This window comes from Micrasema longulum, unplaced genomic scaffold (genome assembly GCF_059751315.1).
Source record: "Micrasema longulum isolate JH-2025_06_02 unplaced genomic scaffold, ASM5975131v1 h1tg000431l, whole genome shotgun sequence".
Classification (NCBI taxonomy): domain Eukaryota; kingdom Metazoa; phylum Arthropoda; class Insecta; order Trichoptera; family Brachycentridae; genus Micrasema; species Micrasema longulum.
Window position 1 is genome coordinate 345,744 of NW_028277631.1, and position 20,766 is coordinate 366,509.

At 33.7% G+C, this 20,766-nt stretch overlaps 2 protein-coding genes across 7 annotated transcripts in view; one reads left to right on the top strand and one right to left on the bottom strand.

Moving 5' to 3' along the window:
- Positions 1-11,346, top strand: part of LOC148281617 (prominin-like protein) — a 192,185-nt gene extending 180,839 nt beyond the window's left edge. For 2 of the 6 annotated variants that reach the window (XM_088226442.1, XM_088226444.1), the window contains 3 exons: positions 3,029-3,175; positions 8,824-8,916; positions 10,361-11,346. In XM_088226442.1, the coding sequence (XP_088082568.1) occupies positions 3,029-3,175; positions 8,824-8,916; positions 10,361-10,376 (256 nt within the window). In that variant the 3' untranslated portion in view covers positions 10,377-11,346. Of the gene's footprint in view, positions 1-46; positions 829-3,028; positions 3,176-8,819; positions 8,917-10,360 lie in introns of those variants that run through there. The other 4 variants (XM_088226443.1, XM_088226446.1, XM_088226445.1 and 1 more) reach the window with 3 other exon arrangements.
- Positions 11,347-15,647: 4,301 nt separating this feature from the next.
- Positions 15,648-20,766, bottom strand: part of LOC148281618 (sodium-independent sulfate anion transporter-like) — a 49,496-nt gene continuing 44,377 nt past the window's right edge. Inside the window, exons 10-11 of the mRNA XM_088226449.1 lie at positions 19,233-19,409; positions 15,648-16,597 (exon numbers count right to left, since the gene is read on the bottom strand). Coding sequence (XP_088082575.1) covers positions 16,409-16,597; positions 19,233-19,409 — 366 coding nt within the window. The 3' untranslated portion in view covers positions 15,648-16,408. The remainder of the gene's footprint in view (positions 16,598-19,232; positions 19,410-20,766) is intronic.

A 20,766-nucleotide genomic window follows, 5' to 3' on the forward strand; every position in this document is an offset into this window, starting at 1 on the left:
ATAACATTTCAATGTTTAATAAAATATTTTGTCCTCTTGAATGTAGAAAAGGAGGAGATCTTCAAAGGAATTCGTCTAATATAGAAGATAAAATAAGGGATTTCGAAGCGAAGCGCGGGCAAACTTTGACTGTCGATATGGCAAAGTTCAAACAGCCATCGGAAGTATCCAAGTCTCCCAGAACTAGCTTCGGTCGTCCGATAAAATTCTCCTTCAAATCCTCTTACTCCAGCGAGTTCGAGAGCAAAATAGATGACAGAACACTTCCCATAGGAACCAAATACTCTTCCAAGGATGAATGTTACATGGCTATTGTACCCGAAAAGGATGCGATGAAAAATGCTACCGAACCGACTAAAGACACTTTCGATAAGCAGAAAAAAGCCGATGACAATGATAAAGTCATAGCTCGAGAGACCGCCGTATGTATAGTCGATTCCGTTTTAGACTCCGCTAAAAACATCGTAGAAACCAAACTCGTCGACAAACCGTTCAAAGAAAACTTGGATGTTAAAAAGAGTATCGAAAAGCAGTCTCCCAGCTCCATTAGATCCAGCGATTCCAAGAAAAAGCAAACCAAAGGAGTCGTAATTAATGATAAAGCCGTGGAGACTATCGAACCCCGAGAGGAATTCGACGAAGGCGTTTCTAAAGTTGAAATAGAATTGAAAGTCTTCCCACAGTCAATGTGGTCAGACAGACGGTTATCGGACCGAGCGACGGAGGCTCCTCTAAAAGCACTCCCGTCAAATCACAGTCTGATAGAGTTAAGGTAGATAATAAACAGACGGGGAAAGATTCCGACCAAGAACCCAACCAAAAATAAAACCCCAGACCAATGAATGATTCCTGTAAGATATTTTTACTCGTAAGCCGAAGCGTCTTTATCTCACTCGGCAGCTACTAATAATAATTATAAGTATTATTAACCGTCTAAAATAAAATGTACTCGTGCAATATGTAATGTGCTATCTCATGTATGTGCTATCTCATGTATGTGCTATATTCATCGGATCTCAAGACGTGCTTCCGGAGGGCAGCATTACTCGCAAACAGACCTGTATGTCTGTATATTGTTAATCGATACTCGAAATATATCATAATCTTACATATCGCAGTTGGTTAAGATAAGCATAAATAACAATAAAATACTGGCGGTAAATCTACAATGAGCAGAATGATGATGCAATATCCTTGCGCAGAATAAGAAGTGACTATGCGGGTATTTACTCCATTACTTTTGACGGCTTGTCAATGTTGGCTTTATGTGTCCGCATGCTTTCTGTGCTTGTGTTTATTTTGGTGTATTTTTTAAATTATCCTTTAGCGCCATTTTTTTTTCTCAGACTGCGCTTCACAAAGTGGTTTGGCTTATTACTTATCTGATAAGTTCCCGATTTGATTTTTTTACTAAAAAAGTGTAAAACATCAGCAGAGAGTAATGAAGAAAAAATTGCATATATTCTTATTTCTATGGAATTTTTAAACTTGTGTTGACGAATCCTTTTTGTGTCAAGTTTCTAATTATATTATCTACTTAATGTAATATTATATTTTATTTTCTACCTACTGACCTAATTAATACCCAGTTTACGAATTTTAATAACGTTTTTTTAATCCCCAATATCCAATTTTCTTGTGATTTTTACTGTATTTTGTGGCTTTGAAAATTTTATTTATTGTTCCTTTTTCACATTTTTCTTCACTAAATTTATTTTTCCTCGTTTATGAAAACATGTTGTGCCTACTATTGTCATTGTGAAATTTCAACTTTGAAACTCCATTTCCCTTGGAATGTCCCGACAAGTTACCTCATAAATTTAGTTTTTAAAATATTTTGATTTGAGTTAACCATTTTTCTATCATAAAAACACCCGTAGAATATTTGAGTAGACTACAGACTCATAGATTAAACTAATTTTTAACCTAAAAATTAAAATGTTTATTTTCCAGACAAATGTAAATTCATCTCTTAATTCCCCATTTTCAATCAGCTATTTCCGACCTGTTGGAAATGGCTTTAAAATCAAATATTTGGTGCGAATGATGAAATGGATGATATTTTTCTTAGGGACAATGAAATAATAGCTAAACATAGCGTTGTATGGTAAATTTTGCCTGCTTTGTGGTGTAGAGGTGTTTGCGTACCATGCATAAATTCTTGGGTTCGATTCCCCGCAAAGTCAACGTGAAATATTTATTTAGTATGTGGTTTTTGACTGCAATATTTCAATTAACATATTACAACAGAGATGAAGAACATTTTAGAGAAGATAATATAGAAGTCTAGGCATCTACAGGGCTCATGACCTGTCATTGGCGGGTTTAAGTGGCCACTTTACACACTATGTAACATTCACCATTCTGCCCATATTTGAAGACCTATATTCTTTTAATTCTTTCATCTGTTGGTGTTTTCCAAGTTAAAGAGCTTAAACCTTTATTTATGCAGTAATATTAATTTGATTTAATTATCTCACCTACATACTAGGCAACGCCTGAAATTTTTGTTTTTCAATTTTTATACTTCTTCATGGACCAGGTGGATTTATCAACAATATTTTGAGTTCGTCCAAATTTTTGTAGACAAAAATATCAACAGATGAAAGAATTGAAGGAATATAGATTTTCAAATATGGGCAGAATGGTGAATGTTAAACAGTGTGTAAAGTGGACACTTAAACCAGCCAATGACAGGTCATAAGCCATGGCATCTACATGTAGATGCCTAGACTTCTATAATGTTCTTCATCTCTTCAGTTGTAATATGTTGATATTAACAGCTTCCTAGGGAGTTGAATCCAGTCCTTGTATACAAAAATTTGGACAAACTCAAAATATTGTAGCAATATTTCATATTTCTTGGCACCTAAAGTGTAAAACTGATCACCATACCTTCATGTAACAGATGATCGAACTATGCTGCATTTGGTTCACCAATGCAGTGCCCCATGCACCACTAGGTGTGGGGAACGGGTGATGGTGATGATGATGATGATTGACTTTGACATACGTGTTGTGTTTGCAGTTCGGGGCACGGCGAGAAGGCGCCGGGACGGCGGCGCGGCGCGGGGGGCGGCGGGGGCGCGCGGCCGCGCTCCGGCCCCGCGGGGGACACGCCCATCGCCCCCGGCGACTCCGCGCACCCAGCCAGGTACACCGACATGGCACCCAAGTAAGATTACTGACCGAGCAGGGCGACCTTGTAGCTCGCCAGACCGTAAATAGAGATAGATCGCTGGCGGCCCCCCGGTGTAGTCTCTAGACTGGCATTAGGCGGATTAGAAGCTGTATTATACGGATCAGAAAATTTGTCAAATCTTGAAATAATATTTTTTGTCAAGCCGCTCTACGGCATTGCTGCACTTCACCATTGTTGCTGCACAGCAAAATTTTGCATGGAGTGCGAGGGGTGATGGATGGGCAAGCAGAATGCGTGTGGGGAGGCGGAGAGCAGGGGCGAACCGTGTATAGAAGCGATTATGCGCAGCTTACCATTTTATTTGACTAACCATAATAATGTTTTATTGTAACTTGATTTACAGAAAAACAAATAAATAATTAACATTTATTTTAAAGCGTTTCCAAATTTCATCATTTCAAATATAAATTTTAATAAAGCGCTTCCAGCGCCTGCGGTGAGCCATGAAACTAGCTGATTATTCCAGCTTATTTTTTCATACAAATAAGTATACTATATCTTGAATGTATAACCCCAGTGCGGGTTTTTTCTCCTGGATTGAACATGAAGATTTCACAAATTATTTAAAGATTCTTGATTTGGAAAACAGTATTTCAAATGTTGTTTCTTAAGGTCTATTTTTCTTTGAGATGGTACTTTTGACATAAGACCATAATTACTTTCATGCGTCATATTGCAGGACATATAGTGCTCCACGCGGCCATTTTTAGCACTATTAATTACTAGAACAATGCGGCCAGTTGACATTTCAATTGAATACCTAATATCGACTGAATTCATAGTGGTATTTTATATTTATTTTTTAATGAATTATATATTAGAGTAATGGATAATATATCTATAAAATATAATATATCACGAGGTTACATCGTTTGAGTTGATTTCATGGATGAGAGTTGTTGTATCACACAGAACCACAGAAAAATATCAATTTATAGTACATATTACTTACATTATATTATGTGCCTTCTATGTAGGTACAAATATATGATATTTTTTTATAGCTTACCTGTCAATAAAATCACCATTCGCCACTGGCGGAGAGAGATAATGAGGTTGCGCTGATAAGGAAGGACGTGTTTGCTAACCAATGTGAATAAACGTCACGCACTAACAGTATTATGGAGTGTATCGCCCATAATAAATACCTGTTGAAATTATCTTGCAGCCGAGTAGCTTTAAAAACATAAATTAACGTTTTTTGTGGATATTTCTTGATAAAACTCCATAGTTAATGATTGAGATAAAATTATTAATAAAACTTCTCGGTTTAGTTTCATTTTTATTTAATTCAACATAAATAATTGCTAAATTTTCACATTAATGAGGAAGATTAGTGTTTTATTTTCTATTTTTTTTATTTAATTTTTTTATAAACTAATCCAAAAAATTTTAGAAATATGTTCTTTATATCGTTGTCGGCCTCGTGGTGTGGTCAGTGCGTTTGCTTATCATGCATAAGGTCTCGGGTTCGATTCCCGACATGGACGGTACCTGAAGCGTAAGACTGATCACCTCACCTTCATTTAACAAAATTGATCGAGATATGCTGCGATCGGCGTACCAATACAGTGCCCTATGCGCCATTAGGTGCGGAAAAGGAATGATGATGTAATTTTGAAATTACTCCGCCCGTAACGTCACGAGTTGACTTCGGTGAGTTTTGCTGACATTCAAAAGTAGTATGTAGCTGTTAAAATACACTAATACACTAAACGTTGAAATGGCTATCCGGAAACTGGAAATCTATCATACACATAACAACGCAAATTGATCGGTCATTTTTCACAAGAACCATTGACATTTCAAAGTAGTTTCTTTTTTTGAGGAACTTGGCCATACAATTAAATGCTTTAATTTTTACCGCTTGTAAGAAATATTTTTTTTAACATAAAATTTTTTCATAGCACTGATCTTTCTCATTCACACTATAATGTAGCTACATGATTTCTCGCTCAGAATTCAGTTCAGATTTCATACCAATATTTATTTTTCAGTTTTCTGATCCGTGCAATACGGCCTAAAGACACTCGCTTGTCTCGCGCATGGGGGGGTTCCAAGTTCAATTCCCGATGACATACAAAATGTTTTTTTTTATTTTGAAATTAAACATATTAACTTGTAAATTGTAACGCAAAAGTAAATTGTCTGGTATTTAAAACAGTTTATCCTCTCGACACCTGAGACAACCCTTGTCACTGGAAAAAACTATTTTTTTCTTGATGAATAAGTGTGGTAAATATAAGCCGTAACAATCAAAAATGTTTTTTTTTAATTTACAAAATTAATAAACTATTGATGCATAATTATTTTATCATGATTTATCTTTCATAGATTTATCTACTTGAATGTTTTTTAACAATGTATTCCTTGAAATAAAACTAGTGAATAAATGCGAAAAGGTTGCATAACTGGACGCCATTTTGAGTAATTTACACTCAAGGATTTTCGACAGGAACATAACCATTCAAATCTGACGAAATAATGCTGGGTCGCTTTTGATAAAGAATACTCTAGAGCAAGGTTTCCCAAAATTTTGCAACAGCAGAATGCTTCGCAAATCTGAAAATTTTAATGGAACACTTGTCGTATTTAGTAGTTACATAGTAAAAATAAAAATGTTATTTAGTAATTATAACAATTCACATAAAAATCTGAGTGAATAAAACTCTCGATGACTCAAATGATTTTGAGTTCTTGAATTGCAAATCTTTTTGATATCAGGCACTTGGTGAGTAGAATTCTTACATTTATCTGTTGTGGCATCGAGCCTGTTTCTGCACTCTGACTTTTTGCATCGTAATTAGAAAATCCCACTTCGCATAAATAAGTTATAGAAAATGGAAACAAAATCACTTGCACTGAAGCCTACTTTATCTGTCACGGAAAATGGATTCCGAACTCAGGAATCGTCCTTACTAGTTTTGTCGAACATGCATATAAGAGACCTGGACTTAAGAGAAGCCTCTTTAAACGATAGCTGGCTTAAGGTCCCATCATTTTACCCCTGAAAATCTATGTAAAAGAGAGTCGTTGTATCTGAACTGACCTCTATATAAGAGAGAGTCGAAACCTTGACCTTTAAAAGAGCGTTTGGTTTGTAGATGTAGCCGCAGTGTCACTGCTTGTGCACGTGCACTTAACTTATACATATATATGTCGTATACTTTTTTGTACCTCCTGTCCATATTAGTACATACATAATAGGAATATAAAGCCCGGTTATGTTTGTAGACCTCTGTAAAAAAAAGCATGGATATTCAAACCAGGTTGTGGTCCTGCGGTATGGAATCACGAGCCATAGGTCCGAGGTTCAAATCCCACTCTACTACAGCTTGATTTCCATTTTTCCAGCACAAGTTATTTACGACTTTTAGGAAATGGTCTGAAAATTTAAATATTTGAGTAATAATAATAAGAACCAAGTATTTCTCTTTATAAGAGAAAAGTTCCCAGTCCTTTGGACTCTCTTGTATCTAGGTTCGACTGTACTTTTTTTTTGCAGAATACCTATTCAGGCTCTGTTAGTGTTCCGCGGAACATAGTTTGGGAAACCCCGCACTAGAGAGTTCTTTAAAATTATTGCCAATTAAAAAAATATTTTTCAGTATAAAAAAATATTCAAAAATAGAAATCCACATAATATTGGAACCCAGGGATGCTAGATGTTTCATTGATATGTTAAATAATTTTTTTCATAGGAATCTGTGGAATTTTCAGCAATACAAAAATTCACAATATTATTATATATTTCTAAATATTTAGTATGTTCAGAGATTCTACATACATATAAGAAACATTTCTTAGGATTCATTTTCTTGTATATTCTATATTTAGTCTTCATCTAACACGGTTCAGCCCATTATGTATATTCGAGGCGTGTTGTAACAAAGAGGCAGTCTCCACCGTCGGTCTGAAACGAGTTAGATATGGCGATAATTAGAGAAACAAAAATACTGTTGACGACATCAAAGGTTTCGGAGCATAAATGGCATGGCAGTATCTCATACAATAGGGAAATATCACGTTTTTTAAAATTACATCTTTAAAGTAATAAGGGTCTATAAAATACTGTCCAGTAACAAAATGAAATTCTGCTAATTATTAGTAGCGTATTTTCAAAAACGGACATCTGCTGACAAGCCGGTTTCGCGGTTTAGTGGGTTTCGTTATTTTTCCTTTTATATTTTCTGTTCATGTTTACCTTCTTAAATAAAAAAATAAATGCCTTGGCCACGCCCCTAATATGTCACAATTCATGTTCACTATCAACTTTGTTCCAAACCATATCGTCTGACTAACTTACTAACTAAACTATAATTTCAAAAAATTATACTGTTTTTTCACCCTCCTGTAAAATTTCTATTTTTGGAGATTGGAGTTTTGCAAGTTAGTCAGACATCGTCATGAATCTTGACGTCACATCTATCTATCAATGCCAAACATGTCGCGTTTTTCTAGTGACATATTTTTTGACATTATTTTATATGTCTTTTTTAAAGTCATGTATGAAAACATTTCTCCACAATATCCATATTGATTTTGAAAATACAATTTATTATTCTAAATCCATTTTGTATATTTTTATCGGTTTTCGTAGTACATGATATTTCCCTATTTTGATTTAATGTATTTAGTGCCTTCTTTAGGTTACGGAACAAACACTAAAACCATCTATTCATTAAAAAAAAAAAAAAAAATTATCGATTAATTGCGGTAAAATATACATGGAAAGTAACCCCTGGCAGCAATAATGAACTAAAATAACAAATTATCCTTGCAGTCTGGGTAAAGTACTAAAAAAACATTTATTGCATATTATCGCTTAGGTTATATCACCGCCTAAGTAATTTTTCTTCTTTTTCCGGGACGACGAAAAAACTGCTTATTTTATTGAATGAGGATGTTCAGTGGTTTATTATTTTTTTATTTATTGTATTATCATCGTTATGATTTTGATAACATTGTTCGATTATCATCATTATGATTTTGATATCATTGATTGAAATTGTGGAAGGTTTTATCGGAGTATGGAGTGAATGGTAACCTGACAAGGGCTATTGCGTCTCTGTACAAGGACAGCACAGCATGTGTGAAGGTGAATGGGTCATTCACATCGTGGTTTAAAATTCCATAAGAAGGAATGTGTAATGTCACCATGGTTGTTCAACATATACATCGATAACTGTATGAAAGAACTGAAAGATTTAAGAATGGGAGCAAAAATGAGTGGTATAACTGTTAACGGTCTTCTGTATGCGGATGATGCTGTGCTTTTTGATAGCAGCAAAGAACACCTTCAATTCTTGGTAACAAAAGTCTACGATGTATGCAAGAAAAGCGATTTTCTTATGAATGTTGATAGGTGACAGTTTACGGATAAACATTTCATTGTTTTACATTTAAAGCTTAATTTACTTGAGCTTTTAATAAAATAAGCAGTTTTTTTCGGCATCCGGTAAAAAGAACAAAAATGATTCAACGGGTGTTGAATGAGACGATAATTCACAAAAGTAAAAATAGTGGAGAGTGCCGTCTCTGTTGTAACACGCCTCATTTACACCAGCTAATAAGTTCAGTATTGGCTGCAAGAGAGTAATGTGCATTGTTCCTGTTGGCAGGCACTGGGAAGACTACCCGGCGGGTGGGCCCCCGCGCTACCACGGGCCCGCTGAGTACGAGCGCCCCCCCCCGTACTACTACCCGGGACCACAGTGAGTGCTTATCTGTCCCTTCTTTCTTGCCCCCGAGGTGTGAAGCTGGTTGATCCTACCCCTGTGAGGGGCATTTCCTTTTGAAACAAAATAGCGAGGTTACTGTCACGACGATAACAAATATCGTCAGTTAAATATTGGCAATCAAAAATACTACTCATGGACTTGAGACTCACCTTACCACTTGCAAAATTACACTGGAGACAAATTTAAAATCAACCTGAAAAAGCACATGATGACTGCACTAGTCAGATGAAACAACATGACTAGACTTTATAAGATTTCTTACTTTACTCATACGGATTTATTAAAATAATAAATAAAAAATATTGTATGACTAAAACTGGGTGGTTCTGCACTGTAAATAGGGAAATATCACCTTTTATTTACATTTTCAAAGTAATAAAGGTCTATGAAATACTGTCCAGTAAAAAATAAAATTTTGACTAATTATTAGTAGCATCTTAAAAGTATTTTTAAATTTGGAATTCCCTCAAAAACGGTAATTGTATTGGCCATTGGTATATGTCACGATTCATGTTTATTTCCAACTTTGTTCCTGGTTAGGAATGGTTATTCAATTTTTTATGGAACATCGTCACAAATCTTGACGTCACAACTATCAACGCCAAACATGTCGCGTTTTTCTAATGACATGTTTTTTCCAATTTTTTTTTTAAAGTTAAATATGAAAACATTTCTCCACAATATCCATATTGATTTTGGAAATACAATTAATTATTTTAAATCCATTTCATATATTTTTATCGGTATTCGTAGCATGTGATATATCCCTACTGGGCATCCTGGCCTGTTGTGGTGCAAAAAAAATTTACCACAAGTTATCAAACATAGCATTATTAAAAAGGGCTGTAAAAGAGCACCTATTTGATCAAATAGTAAATAGTCTAAGCTTTTTAATATTCACTTTATGTAATAGCGTACCACTTCATAATAATTACAATTTGTGTTACAGTATATGTATATAGTTAGTGGAATCTATATAATATACCCTTAGAGTAATAACTTAATAGAGTCGCCCATATAGAGTAAACCATCATATTATTATTGACCACGAAGTTAGCTACAGATTACAGCAATACAACGGGCTATAGGTGTACTTGGGTTGAGAATTGCGAGCGCAAACCGAAACCGTCCATTACACGTTTGTTTTTAAACTAAAAACCAAACTTAAACTGAACCAAAATTTCGGAACGCTTTTGTTCTACACAGTAGAGCTTAAGGGCTTCTCTAAAGAATTACTACTATAAAAATATACCTAACCGCGAGTTTGTCCATTTAAAAAAAATACAAATAAATGCCACTATGTGTCACTAAACTGAAAAAAAATGCATTCACCTATTCGCTCTATTTAAAAATATTCTTAAACAAACTAGTGTTTCTCTCGGTACAAGTGTGTAATGATTAATTGTTCTTTTTTCAGCAATGAGAGATCTTAAGCCCTCCCGTGACAAGGCGGTCTGCTGCAATGTGCAACGATTAACTCAAATTATAAGGATCATCATTACGCTCATTTCAAACCCCTCCCCCAATATTGACTGGGCTATATTTTGCTCATTTTTATAAAAATAATGAATATTTTCATATAGACACGATAATCCAAATCTCGTCGGCATCGGGCGCAGTCCTAATTATGTTGATATATTCAATTGTGATTATTTAGCGTTAGTTTGTTTTATCATTCGACATATTAATATGTATTATGTTTTTCAATGTTAATTAGTTTTGAAACTAATGCCAAATTATTATTTTTCTCCATGGGATAGTTTATTTAGCTGTAATTATAAGTTTACTCCCGTAATCCTATGTTAAAATATTGAATGTCACAATAATAATGAATCTTGACTCGTCATTTCCTCAAAATTGAATTCTCGGCTAATTTTGTTAAAACATTTGACGAATCATTATTACAATTGCCATTTTATAAACTAATTTGCCATTTATTGATTTCTTTTGTGAAAGGGAAAGAGAATGTGTAATGTAATAATTAGAAGAACTAATAGTTGATTTCATTTGATTTGAAAATATAAAACCCATTTATTTTTTTAAGAATGAAATATCAAGACATTATATCACATCTACGAAGTAAGTTTTTAGAAAAAATAGTAAAACATCGTCATTATATTCTTTAAGCAATTCATTTGAAGAATTATTTATGTGCTTTTAAATGTGTGTACTAAGTAATAATATACTATATTATACGACTACAGTACGTAGGTACTCTCATGTCTAAATATCTCTAGAATAAGTATTTTATCTCTGCATTTATTCAATGGACTTAGGCGTAAGGATATTTCCTATTAAAGTCTTGTATTCAAATCCACATTGCGTCACTGAAAAGATCTCAAACTCATCTCTTAAAACAAACTATGTAAGCAGTGTCGTTCATTTTCTTATCAGAATCATCAATATCATTCTGATTTTTATTTTTACGGTAAATAATAATTCCACTTTTTATTTGTCAATTCGCCAAAGACAATTGAAATTACGCTCTGAATAAGAGATAATAATTTTATTTACCATACATCAAAAATATTTAAAAAAAAAACTCAAATGGTTTTAACTCTCATTTATATTTATGTATTGATTTTAGATTTAAAATTTTAAATCAAGATCTTGTGAAAAAAACATTGTCAGAGTCTCGTTTTCTATTTTGAAAAGTCTACAGTAAAATACTATTCATTGTAATTATTGAATCTTGTATCCAAAGTATCGCCTTGTGTTGCATTTAATATGGGATACAAATGTTTTATTTTCCCATTTTTGTTAGTTCAATTGAATTGTAGTTTTTTCTCGAATATAAATATTATGTACGCATTGCGTCGCTTCGGTATGCTAATAGTTTAATATAAAATTTATAAGTACAATAAATAATATATCATGTTTATGTATAAGTGGCTCCTTTATCTTGTTATATTTACTTGAGTAACTGTACGAGAAATCTCAAATTAAAATCGTCCAGTGTAATTATAATTTAAAGGGTGTATGAACAGCTCAAGTTGTCGCTAACAATCTTCGGTTAAACCATTTCTCACTTAATCAATTTGCAAAGTAAAATAAAGGAACTTTATTTCCTTAGTCTAAAAGGAGTGTGCTCAATTTTAAGTAACAAAATGTGGGGTAAATTCAGTTCATGCGGATGTGCACCCTTTGACAAGTCCTGTAAATATATTCAGTATTGCGTAGAGTTCCATTCATATTCCATGGATAGTTAAGATTATTCAAATATATTAATTAGTCACTTTTATTGTGGAACAATACGTTATTAGCATTTAATTGTGAATTCTATTTGTAAGTTGTTATCTTGAATTGTGTCTGTGCCAATTTATCTTTACTGCCAACACTGAAGAGTGTGACTTACAGACTCTATGAATACCTTTTTGAAAGGGATATTGTTAACGCGACCACCGAGGAAACATTCGACAACTTCGATTATCTGTTTGTTTTATGATTAAAAGTAATTGAATTCCATGTGTAATTTTCCCATGTTGGGGTTATAAATTAGTAGCAATAAGAAAGTAATCGCACATTTTGTATGGTACGAGACTGAAGACTTGAAGTTTTTATATTTGGCAATAATTAAGGAAAGGTGAAAGAATGGCTCGATTGTATAATAAAATAATGGTGCACTGTGTATTAAAGTATGTATCTCTGTTTTCAATACTCTCGTATGTATAGTGAAAATAGACATCACTGTTTTTTGCATTTCTGTGATGTAATTGTTTTGCAACTTGTTGACTTTGTTAAATTTCAATTAACAATCGATTTCTTGAAAATTAATTGGATGTTTAGGCAATTAATAAAATATAATATCAATTGTGTATTAAATTTAGCAAAATTGAACAAAATTTATTATGTTTTAAGTGTATTGGATTATATTCCTTCGAAATGAAATTTTACCACAAGAAATTGGTCAAAGGGGAAAAGTAAAATCTCAGAGGTGAACATAATTATTTCTGTGCTCTTCAACTTCTTTTTGTAAATATTTGTTTTGGTTTCAGTAAAATTATTTTAATAAGTGCATAACCAAATATTTGAAAATTTAATGTGCGATAGTAATACTTTGTTTGATATTTTTTAAAGTAATTAAAAAATTATGATTATAATTTCTTATCTTCCAATTATTGTAGAATCTGTCAAAATTCTTCTGAGATTATTTTGTTTTAAAATAGTTCAAGTATACCCCCCCAGGTGTACGTAAAATATTGGACTATTAATTAAATAAATATTTATACAAAAAATAAACTTGTCTTTTTTTCTACACTGACCAACAAGAAATCAAATTTAAATCAGAGTTTAGCGTTTTAATAACATTACACATTACATTCTATATCAGTATGCAAGTAAATCTGAAGATCATCAGCATAGAGATGAAACGAACTGTCTAAATGTAAAGATACTGAATTTATGAAGCTGGAGAAAAGAAGTGGAGACAATACACTGAGGAACTCCTGGGCTAAGGTTATTAAATTTAGACGCCTTGTTTGCCAGTATCATGCTCTGAGTTCTCCCATTTAAGAAAGAGGAAAACCATTTTAAGACTGGATGTGAAAAATTTAGAGAACCGAGACGTGCACAAGGATATCAAAATCAACAGAATTGAAAGCGCTGATGAAATCCAATAGAGTTATAATCGTGACGTTCTCATTGTTCATGGCTTGTCTAATATCGTCTGTTCATTTTGTGAGAATAGACGTAGTGCTGCGACCTAAACGGAAGCCAGATTGGTAAGGATGAAATATTTTCACCCGTAAATATCAATTTTATTTTATACCGTCTCGATATGTATGTAAATCCCTTGGAATATAAAGCATTTGTATAACCTATTCAAGATCACGTATAAAAGAATGTCAATGCCGCATTTATCATTGTTCGTCGTCATCGATCACGACGCTATGTTCCAGCTCTGATGTTTCACTATTTTATGAGCCGAGTATGGAGCAAGTTTTAAAAATTTGAAAAGTAAGTTGCGAGAATAATATTACTTTTGTAGAACGGTAAGATTTAAAGACTCAATCAGTTGAGGCCAAAAATAGTAATGAAATTACTATAAAATAATTTTTTGACGCTAAAACAAAAAAACATCAAATCTGTTTGTCACTAGTTAAACTCATCTAAAATTGTGATAAAAAAAAAACACACAAAATTGTCGCTAATAAAATTTAATATATATTTAGATAAAGGACTGCAAATTTCAGATAGAAAATAAATCATTGATTAACATTTAGTAGTATGTAGTAGTAGACTCAAATAAATATCAGATTAGATACATATCGTTATTATTCACAACGTATACATAAAAGCAGCGGTGTTTAATACTGATATTATTTATTTACTACGAAGATTTATTCTTCTGAAATCAAAACATATTTATTATAATAAATTACATATTACAAACAATTAAAATGAAGAAGTACACAACACATTTATTGAATTCATGGAGAATTCTAAATAGTAAATAAAATCATTTAATATTAAAATTAATTAAAGAAACAAAATGATAAAAAAAGATCAACATTCATCTAACCCCTATATCTATTCATCTAGCAAGTACATGAAGCCGAGGCAATCACTCTTGTGTCTTTTTAGCAACTTATTGTCGCAAGATTCACCTGGACACTACTCAAGTAGTGAAGATACCTTCTCGAGAATCTTTATTCACAAGTTACGACTACTACTTATTTTAATATTTAATGACTCGGTTTAAATTGGTAACATCATTTTTTATATTTTTAATTTACAATCTGGACTAAATTGGAACCACTCGTGCGGGACCAAAATGGTTTTCCAAGTCAGATTCATTACTGAAATAGATGCAGCATTAAATTAATTGCGAAACTTAATTAAGGAACAATTATAGACAGTCAATTTGGTCTTATAAATGTAAAATATATAGATAGCACTTATAGCTAAAGTAATATTTTCATATTAATATTACAACTCCGGGACTATATTTTTGGTCCAACCATGGCAAACATATTTTTCAAATACTGAATTGTCAATTTTGAAACAATTTTTCACATCTATCATACGATTAACATTAACTAGGACGATTTTTTAAATTCTGTGGTACGGGATTAAGTTACCTCCCAATATTAAAACGCTCAAGTTACAATTTATACAGGTGAAGAATTTCTTATGATTAGTTTGTTTGCAATTTATGTTTTCCGTACAAACCTTAGTGATTGATAACAAATAATGTTACAAATATTGTGGTCCGCGGTTATGTGTCAGCAAATTCATAAATTGTTCTTCAGGAGCTTGGCTTTGAAAGGTAATAACAAACGTCGGTGCAGAAATGTCTAACATTTTCTGTAACATGTGAAGATGATAAAAGCCACTTTTTAAAAATATGTATTGGAAGGATGTCCCTTCTGTTCCTGCTACTGCTAGAATGGATAAATATTAAAACTTATCTTCAAATGAAAGTTTCTACCTTATGTAGTTATTCTAAACTGTGCCACATTGGACCAGAAAACATAAATATCAGGTAAAATGTTGACTTTTGGGAAATTCTCCGCAATCATAACACACCAAAAATAAAAATGTTATAATTTAACAATAAAATTAAGCATTTTAAAAATTGTCATTGATATAAAATAACTATACATTTTTTGTGTCAAAATAAATATTATGTCCAGCATTGTCATCATCTTTGGTTGAGAATGTTTAAATAATATAATGGAATAAATTTGAAATGAATCCTCGCATTTTTATATTTCCTTTTGAGACACCTTTTTCTTTCCAAGTCTTTTTTTAACGTTCTCCGATAAAATGCAAACGTCGTTTTATTTCGTCAATAAAAAAAATAACTTTTATCGATTCAATTCTAATCTGAAATGTACCTAATAAATTCATAGTGAATTCATTATCCATAAAAAAAAGTAATAGCATAAAACTAGTGTAGTTTAAAATAATAGGCAAACTGATATTCTAATAAAAGCGGAAATAGTCGCTCATGTCAGCTCTGAACTACCGATTTAACAAGAAAATATTTGATCTAAAATAAAATGATGTCAATAGTCAATAATCCTTTGGATGTAGAACAATACTAAATTATTATTTTAATTTTAAGCGAGCAGCTTAAAGCATATATGTAGTTTTACAAAAGTTAGTTGCTGGCACACTTAAACTTTTCAAAAACAAATCTGGTCCATTTTTGGAGTTATTGAGACTACACATTGAAACCAGCTCTTGTGGCGGCTCATCTCAACCATCAACAACCCTATTGCCCAGGAAGTGCTTCGTTATAATTACTGAAACCACTGTGAACATTTTTTTTACAATTAAAAATTAAACCTATTTGAAAATAAGTATTTTTTTTGCTCTCTTTTAGATTTGCATGGACTCGAAAATCTAATAAATCGTTTCAAATCATGAGTCAGTCGCTACACCGACCCTCCAATTTGTTTCTGGGACCCGAGTCGCTTGTGACCGGTTATAAGGTTTCTCCACTGGTGTAAAAGTGATGTCAGCAGACGACCATGGGGTTGGAGGCCGTGGTCTGTTGCAGCATGAGGTCGAGCCCCGCGGGACACCGACATGACTTGAACTCCCGAGGTTGAACTCCCTGGAAGATGTCCACGATGGAGGGCTTCAGGTTGTAGAAAATCAGAGGCTGACCGCGGGTCAGGAAGTCATCGATCAGAGACTTGATGCCCTAGAAATTACGAAATGCAATTGAATGGAAACGTTGAAATAATTACAACATATTGACTTTCTTATGATTTATCGATATTTCAGATTCCCCCGGCACCTGAACCGAAAGGCTGGTCATCTTACCTTCATTTAAAAAGTGACTAGAGATGTGCTACATGTGGTGTACTAATACAGTATATGATCAGGGCTCTGATTACAAGGGGAAGTTAACATTTATCTTAAATTTTATCTACAAAGTAAAATTAAGTTTTCTGTATGAAAAGCAGAATACGCACACAATTTTTTCTTCTAAACATGTTCAATTATAGGTTACCGACGAAGATACTTTAAATGTTCAAACAAATATACTCATTTTCGTACACAAGTATCGGTTTTTCTTTATAGACAGTCGAAGATAACTTTGTTAACTTCTCATTGTAATCGGAGCCCAGGTGCCCTTTATGAGGATGGCGATGACGATGACGATGTAATAATTATACGCTATTGGTGGCATTTTTAGGAATCGAGTTGTCGTAGAGCCTTAGACCTGGAGTTGGTTCACATTACTTCCACAAGACCACAACCCAACTCTATCATTTATAAAACGGTTGTCAATAAATTAGTCTGCTTCATTTTGGTGTGTGTATAAATTTGACCACTAAGTTTGATTCCTTTCTAGGTCGAATACGGTCACACGGCTATCATTGTACTCAATACTCAGTTTACAAACGGAGCGTATAGTAAAGCGGATGTAATGTCAGACAGCGCTAATCTTTCCTAGGTCCAATTCAGCTGTCCTGTCACAAAGGCCCGTATCTCGTAAACCTGGCCAGTTGATGGTCCGACTTTACTGTGTTACTATGCTTGCAAATTGGATCAGTTTACCGCTGATCGACAGGACGCGTAGGCGAATGATCGCCGCGGCGAGGATAGGGATCCAAAGACGATCCCACGACAGTAGCTTGCTGCTCCGCTCAATATCTGCACAGTACTCATGTATGTGTTATACTTATGATATCATTATGTTTTTTATTATTATTATTATGTATATATCGTCAGGTTTCTGGTACAAGTCGGTAACTAACTGTAACTGTAATTTTTTGAAAAACGAGATGTCTTCATAAATGGTATAAAATAATCTTTGGTTTAAAAATAAATAGAAATATTTCGTATTTTATTAATACAAAAAAAAATGATTTATAATATTGTACTTGTGGTTTTATTTGAATTTATGATTTGGGATGAGCTTTTAATTTTAAAAGTGCAATATCGTCGCATTGGGGAAACAAGGTTCTATGTAGATTCATGATTTTTTTGAGACATGAAAGTTTGAAATGAAGACATGTCATTATTTTATCTAACATTTTTTGTTAATATTGTTTTGATAAAATTAAAAATAATTAAGGATTGATTTAATTTTTCTTTGAAATTTTGACGCAGATCTGTTCTAACCGATATTTAAATATAATACTATAAACGTTAAAAAAAACATGTTTTGTTTGATAGAACCTTGTTTCTTTTTTAAAAATATGTATTTATTTTAACAAATAAAATAACATCCATAATTGTATTTTTGTTCCCGCAAAGCCGAGGCTTGTCTGCGGCTTACATTACATAAAAAAAAAAAAAAATAATAGATAAGTACAAAATTTAATAAAAGATGAAGAATATAATATATTTGAGTGCTTAAGTTTCACTTGCTGTTTTTAATAAGTTTTTGACAATTTTTTTAATGTAGGTATTTAGGTTTTTTCCTCACGATTTTCAACAGGTGTTTCATTTAACAGTTTTGATACTACACTCCCAATTGTTCTATCTCCATAGTAGTTATTCTGTCGTGGCACCGTCAGCTGCTGTGCTGATACTTGTCGGGTCACGATCTGGTGGGTTACTTTGGATTTAAAACTGCGATCGAGGAAATGATCTGCCATTATCTTATACTGACACTGTTTGTTAATAGGCAAAACGTTAACATAATCAAATCATATTTTATTATTGTCTTTTGCCTCAATCTTTATTTTTATAGGTACGATAGTTTTAAAATTTGTACTTGTAGGTCCAAAACTCTGTCAGTATAAGATTTGAAACTTAGGCCCCATATTCTTAATCCATATTGAATTATTGGGTCAACTAGCCCCAAGTGAACTAGTCTCAGCACTGGGTATAGTAGGTATGGTTTTAAGTGGTACATGTTAAGAAGGCAAACTCTTAGCTTATTGCAAACTGCTTTTATTTGTTCTTCCCAATTAAAAGTGGAATCTAGGTTATATTTTGATACAGGATCTCCAATGCGACGATATCTTACAAATAGTGAAGTTACCAACTTGTGCCAGAAACCCGACAAATGATGTATTATGTGTAGATTTAAGTATGTTTCATATATATGCGTTGTTATTGAATTTTTTAAAAACCTTTATTTTAACTAGGAGCATAATTTAAATAATGTAAATGAATGCCTCGACACGGGTTGTGCCCAGTGAGGTGTTCATAAAGAAAAAAAAATGTAAAGCAAGAAAATTAATAAATAGCGGCAGCGATATACATCAGAGGAATGAAGGCATATCATACACCTAGGCACTAGTGCCTAACATCCCAACACGACGCTCAGCATCGAGGGAGACAATGAAGAAGAAAAATTTAACTTGTAAGGTTCTCACTCTCGCCGCCGTGAAGTCAGCCCCCTGTATGTGCGTGGCATCCAGTACCACCGGCATCCGGGACAGTGCCTGCTTGATGCCCGCCTTGCTCACCACACCCCTCACGTACTCCACAGATGGGAACACCAGGCTCCGGTCGGGAGTTATCACCAGGTACTCTATGCCACTCGGAACACTCTGGAATCAATACGATTAATATAATTTATGACTTATATATTTTCAATCACAAAAGAATTCGTATCCTCGAGGAGCCACTGGTTAAACCTTAGGCAGTAAGAGCGTTTTTTCCCCTATCTAATAGCACATTACTTAATAAGGACCCGGGCTTGGAGGGGGTCTTAGCTATATGAGAACATTCGCCGTACTTTCAGTGGCCCATTAAAGACCTGGGCTTGGAAGGCAAAAACCAATTTACGAGGACCCATCACGATAGATCTACGCAGGCCGCAGTGACGTCAGGAACTTATATAGCACTGACCTTCATTTTTCAAAATAAGAATGACCTGTGCAGTTTTCAGAAGAATTTTAGGTGTCCAGTCTTTGTAAGAATATATTCGCTGTATGCGAGGATTTAAAAACCTCATCATTATCATCATTCCCTTTCCGCACCTGATGGTGCATAGGGCACTGCATTGGTATACCAATCGCGGCGAATCTCGATCATTTTAGTTACATGAAGGTAAGATGATCAGTCTTACGCCTTAGGTACCAGTCCAGGGACTATGAAATATTCTAGTGTGAAAACACCCCTTTAAATAAATATTTCATAACAACCGTGCCAGGAATCGAACCCGAGACCTCTTGAATAGTAGGCAAACGCGCTGACCATTACACCTCGTGGCCGGATTTATGAACAGCATATAACATTTTTATTTTGTAATTTTTTCCCCACGTACCCTTTGTAGAAAGAAAGTATACTGGATAAGTATCAATGACTTTTAATGTCATAAATGGTGCTGTATAACAAAATATGTACATACCATTATTTTTTCCACTCTTACTACTACTACTGCCATCACGTCATTTCCTCGTAGGGGTAGACAGAGAGAGGATGGACCGCCACCGGCATACATTTCTAGCATTCATACATTTTGTCATTCATGCGCTTCGGTTGCCTGCTTTTGACATGACCAGACTTAAGATTTTGGTTTATCTAATCATGCCACGTCTTCCTTGGTCTTCCTTGTCCTACGTTTCCGTTCATTCTCGTGATATATATCCGTTTTACCATTCTTTCATCATTCATTCGTTTTACATGATCAAACCATCTCAGTGACCCTTTCTTAATCTAATCTACCTGACTCAGATTTGCACTATCGCCTGATTTCATAATTCATAACCCTGTCATACATTAATCCCCCACATATTCATCATTCAAGAAATCGCATATTGACCGTGTTCACTCAGCATTCACTTTCTCTGCCAGTTCCATGGTTCACTTCCATACATAATTGTTGTGCACTGCCAGTCAATATTTTTCTTGGCAATTACTTTGCTTACCACGCCACTTTTATCTTTTTCGGTAATCTAAATA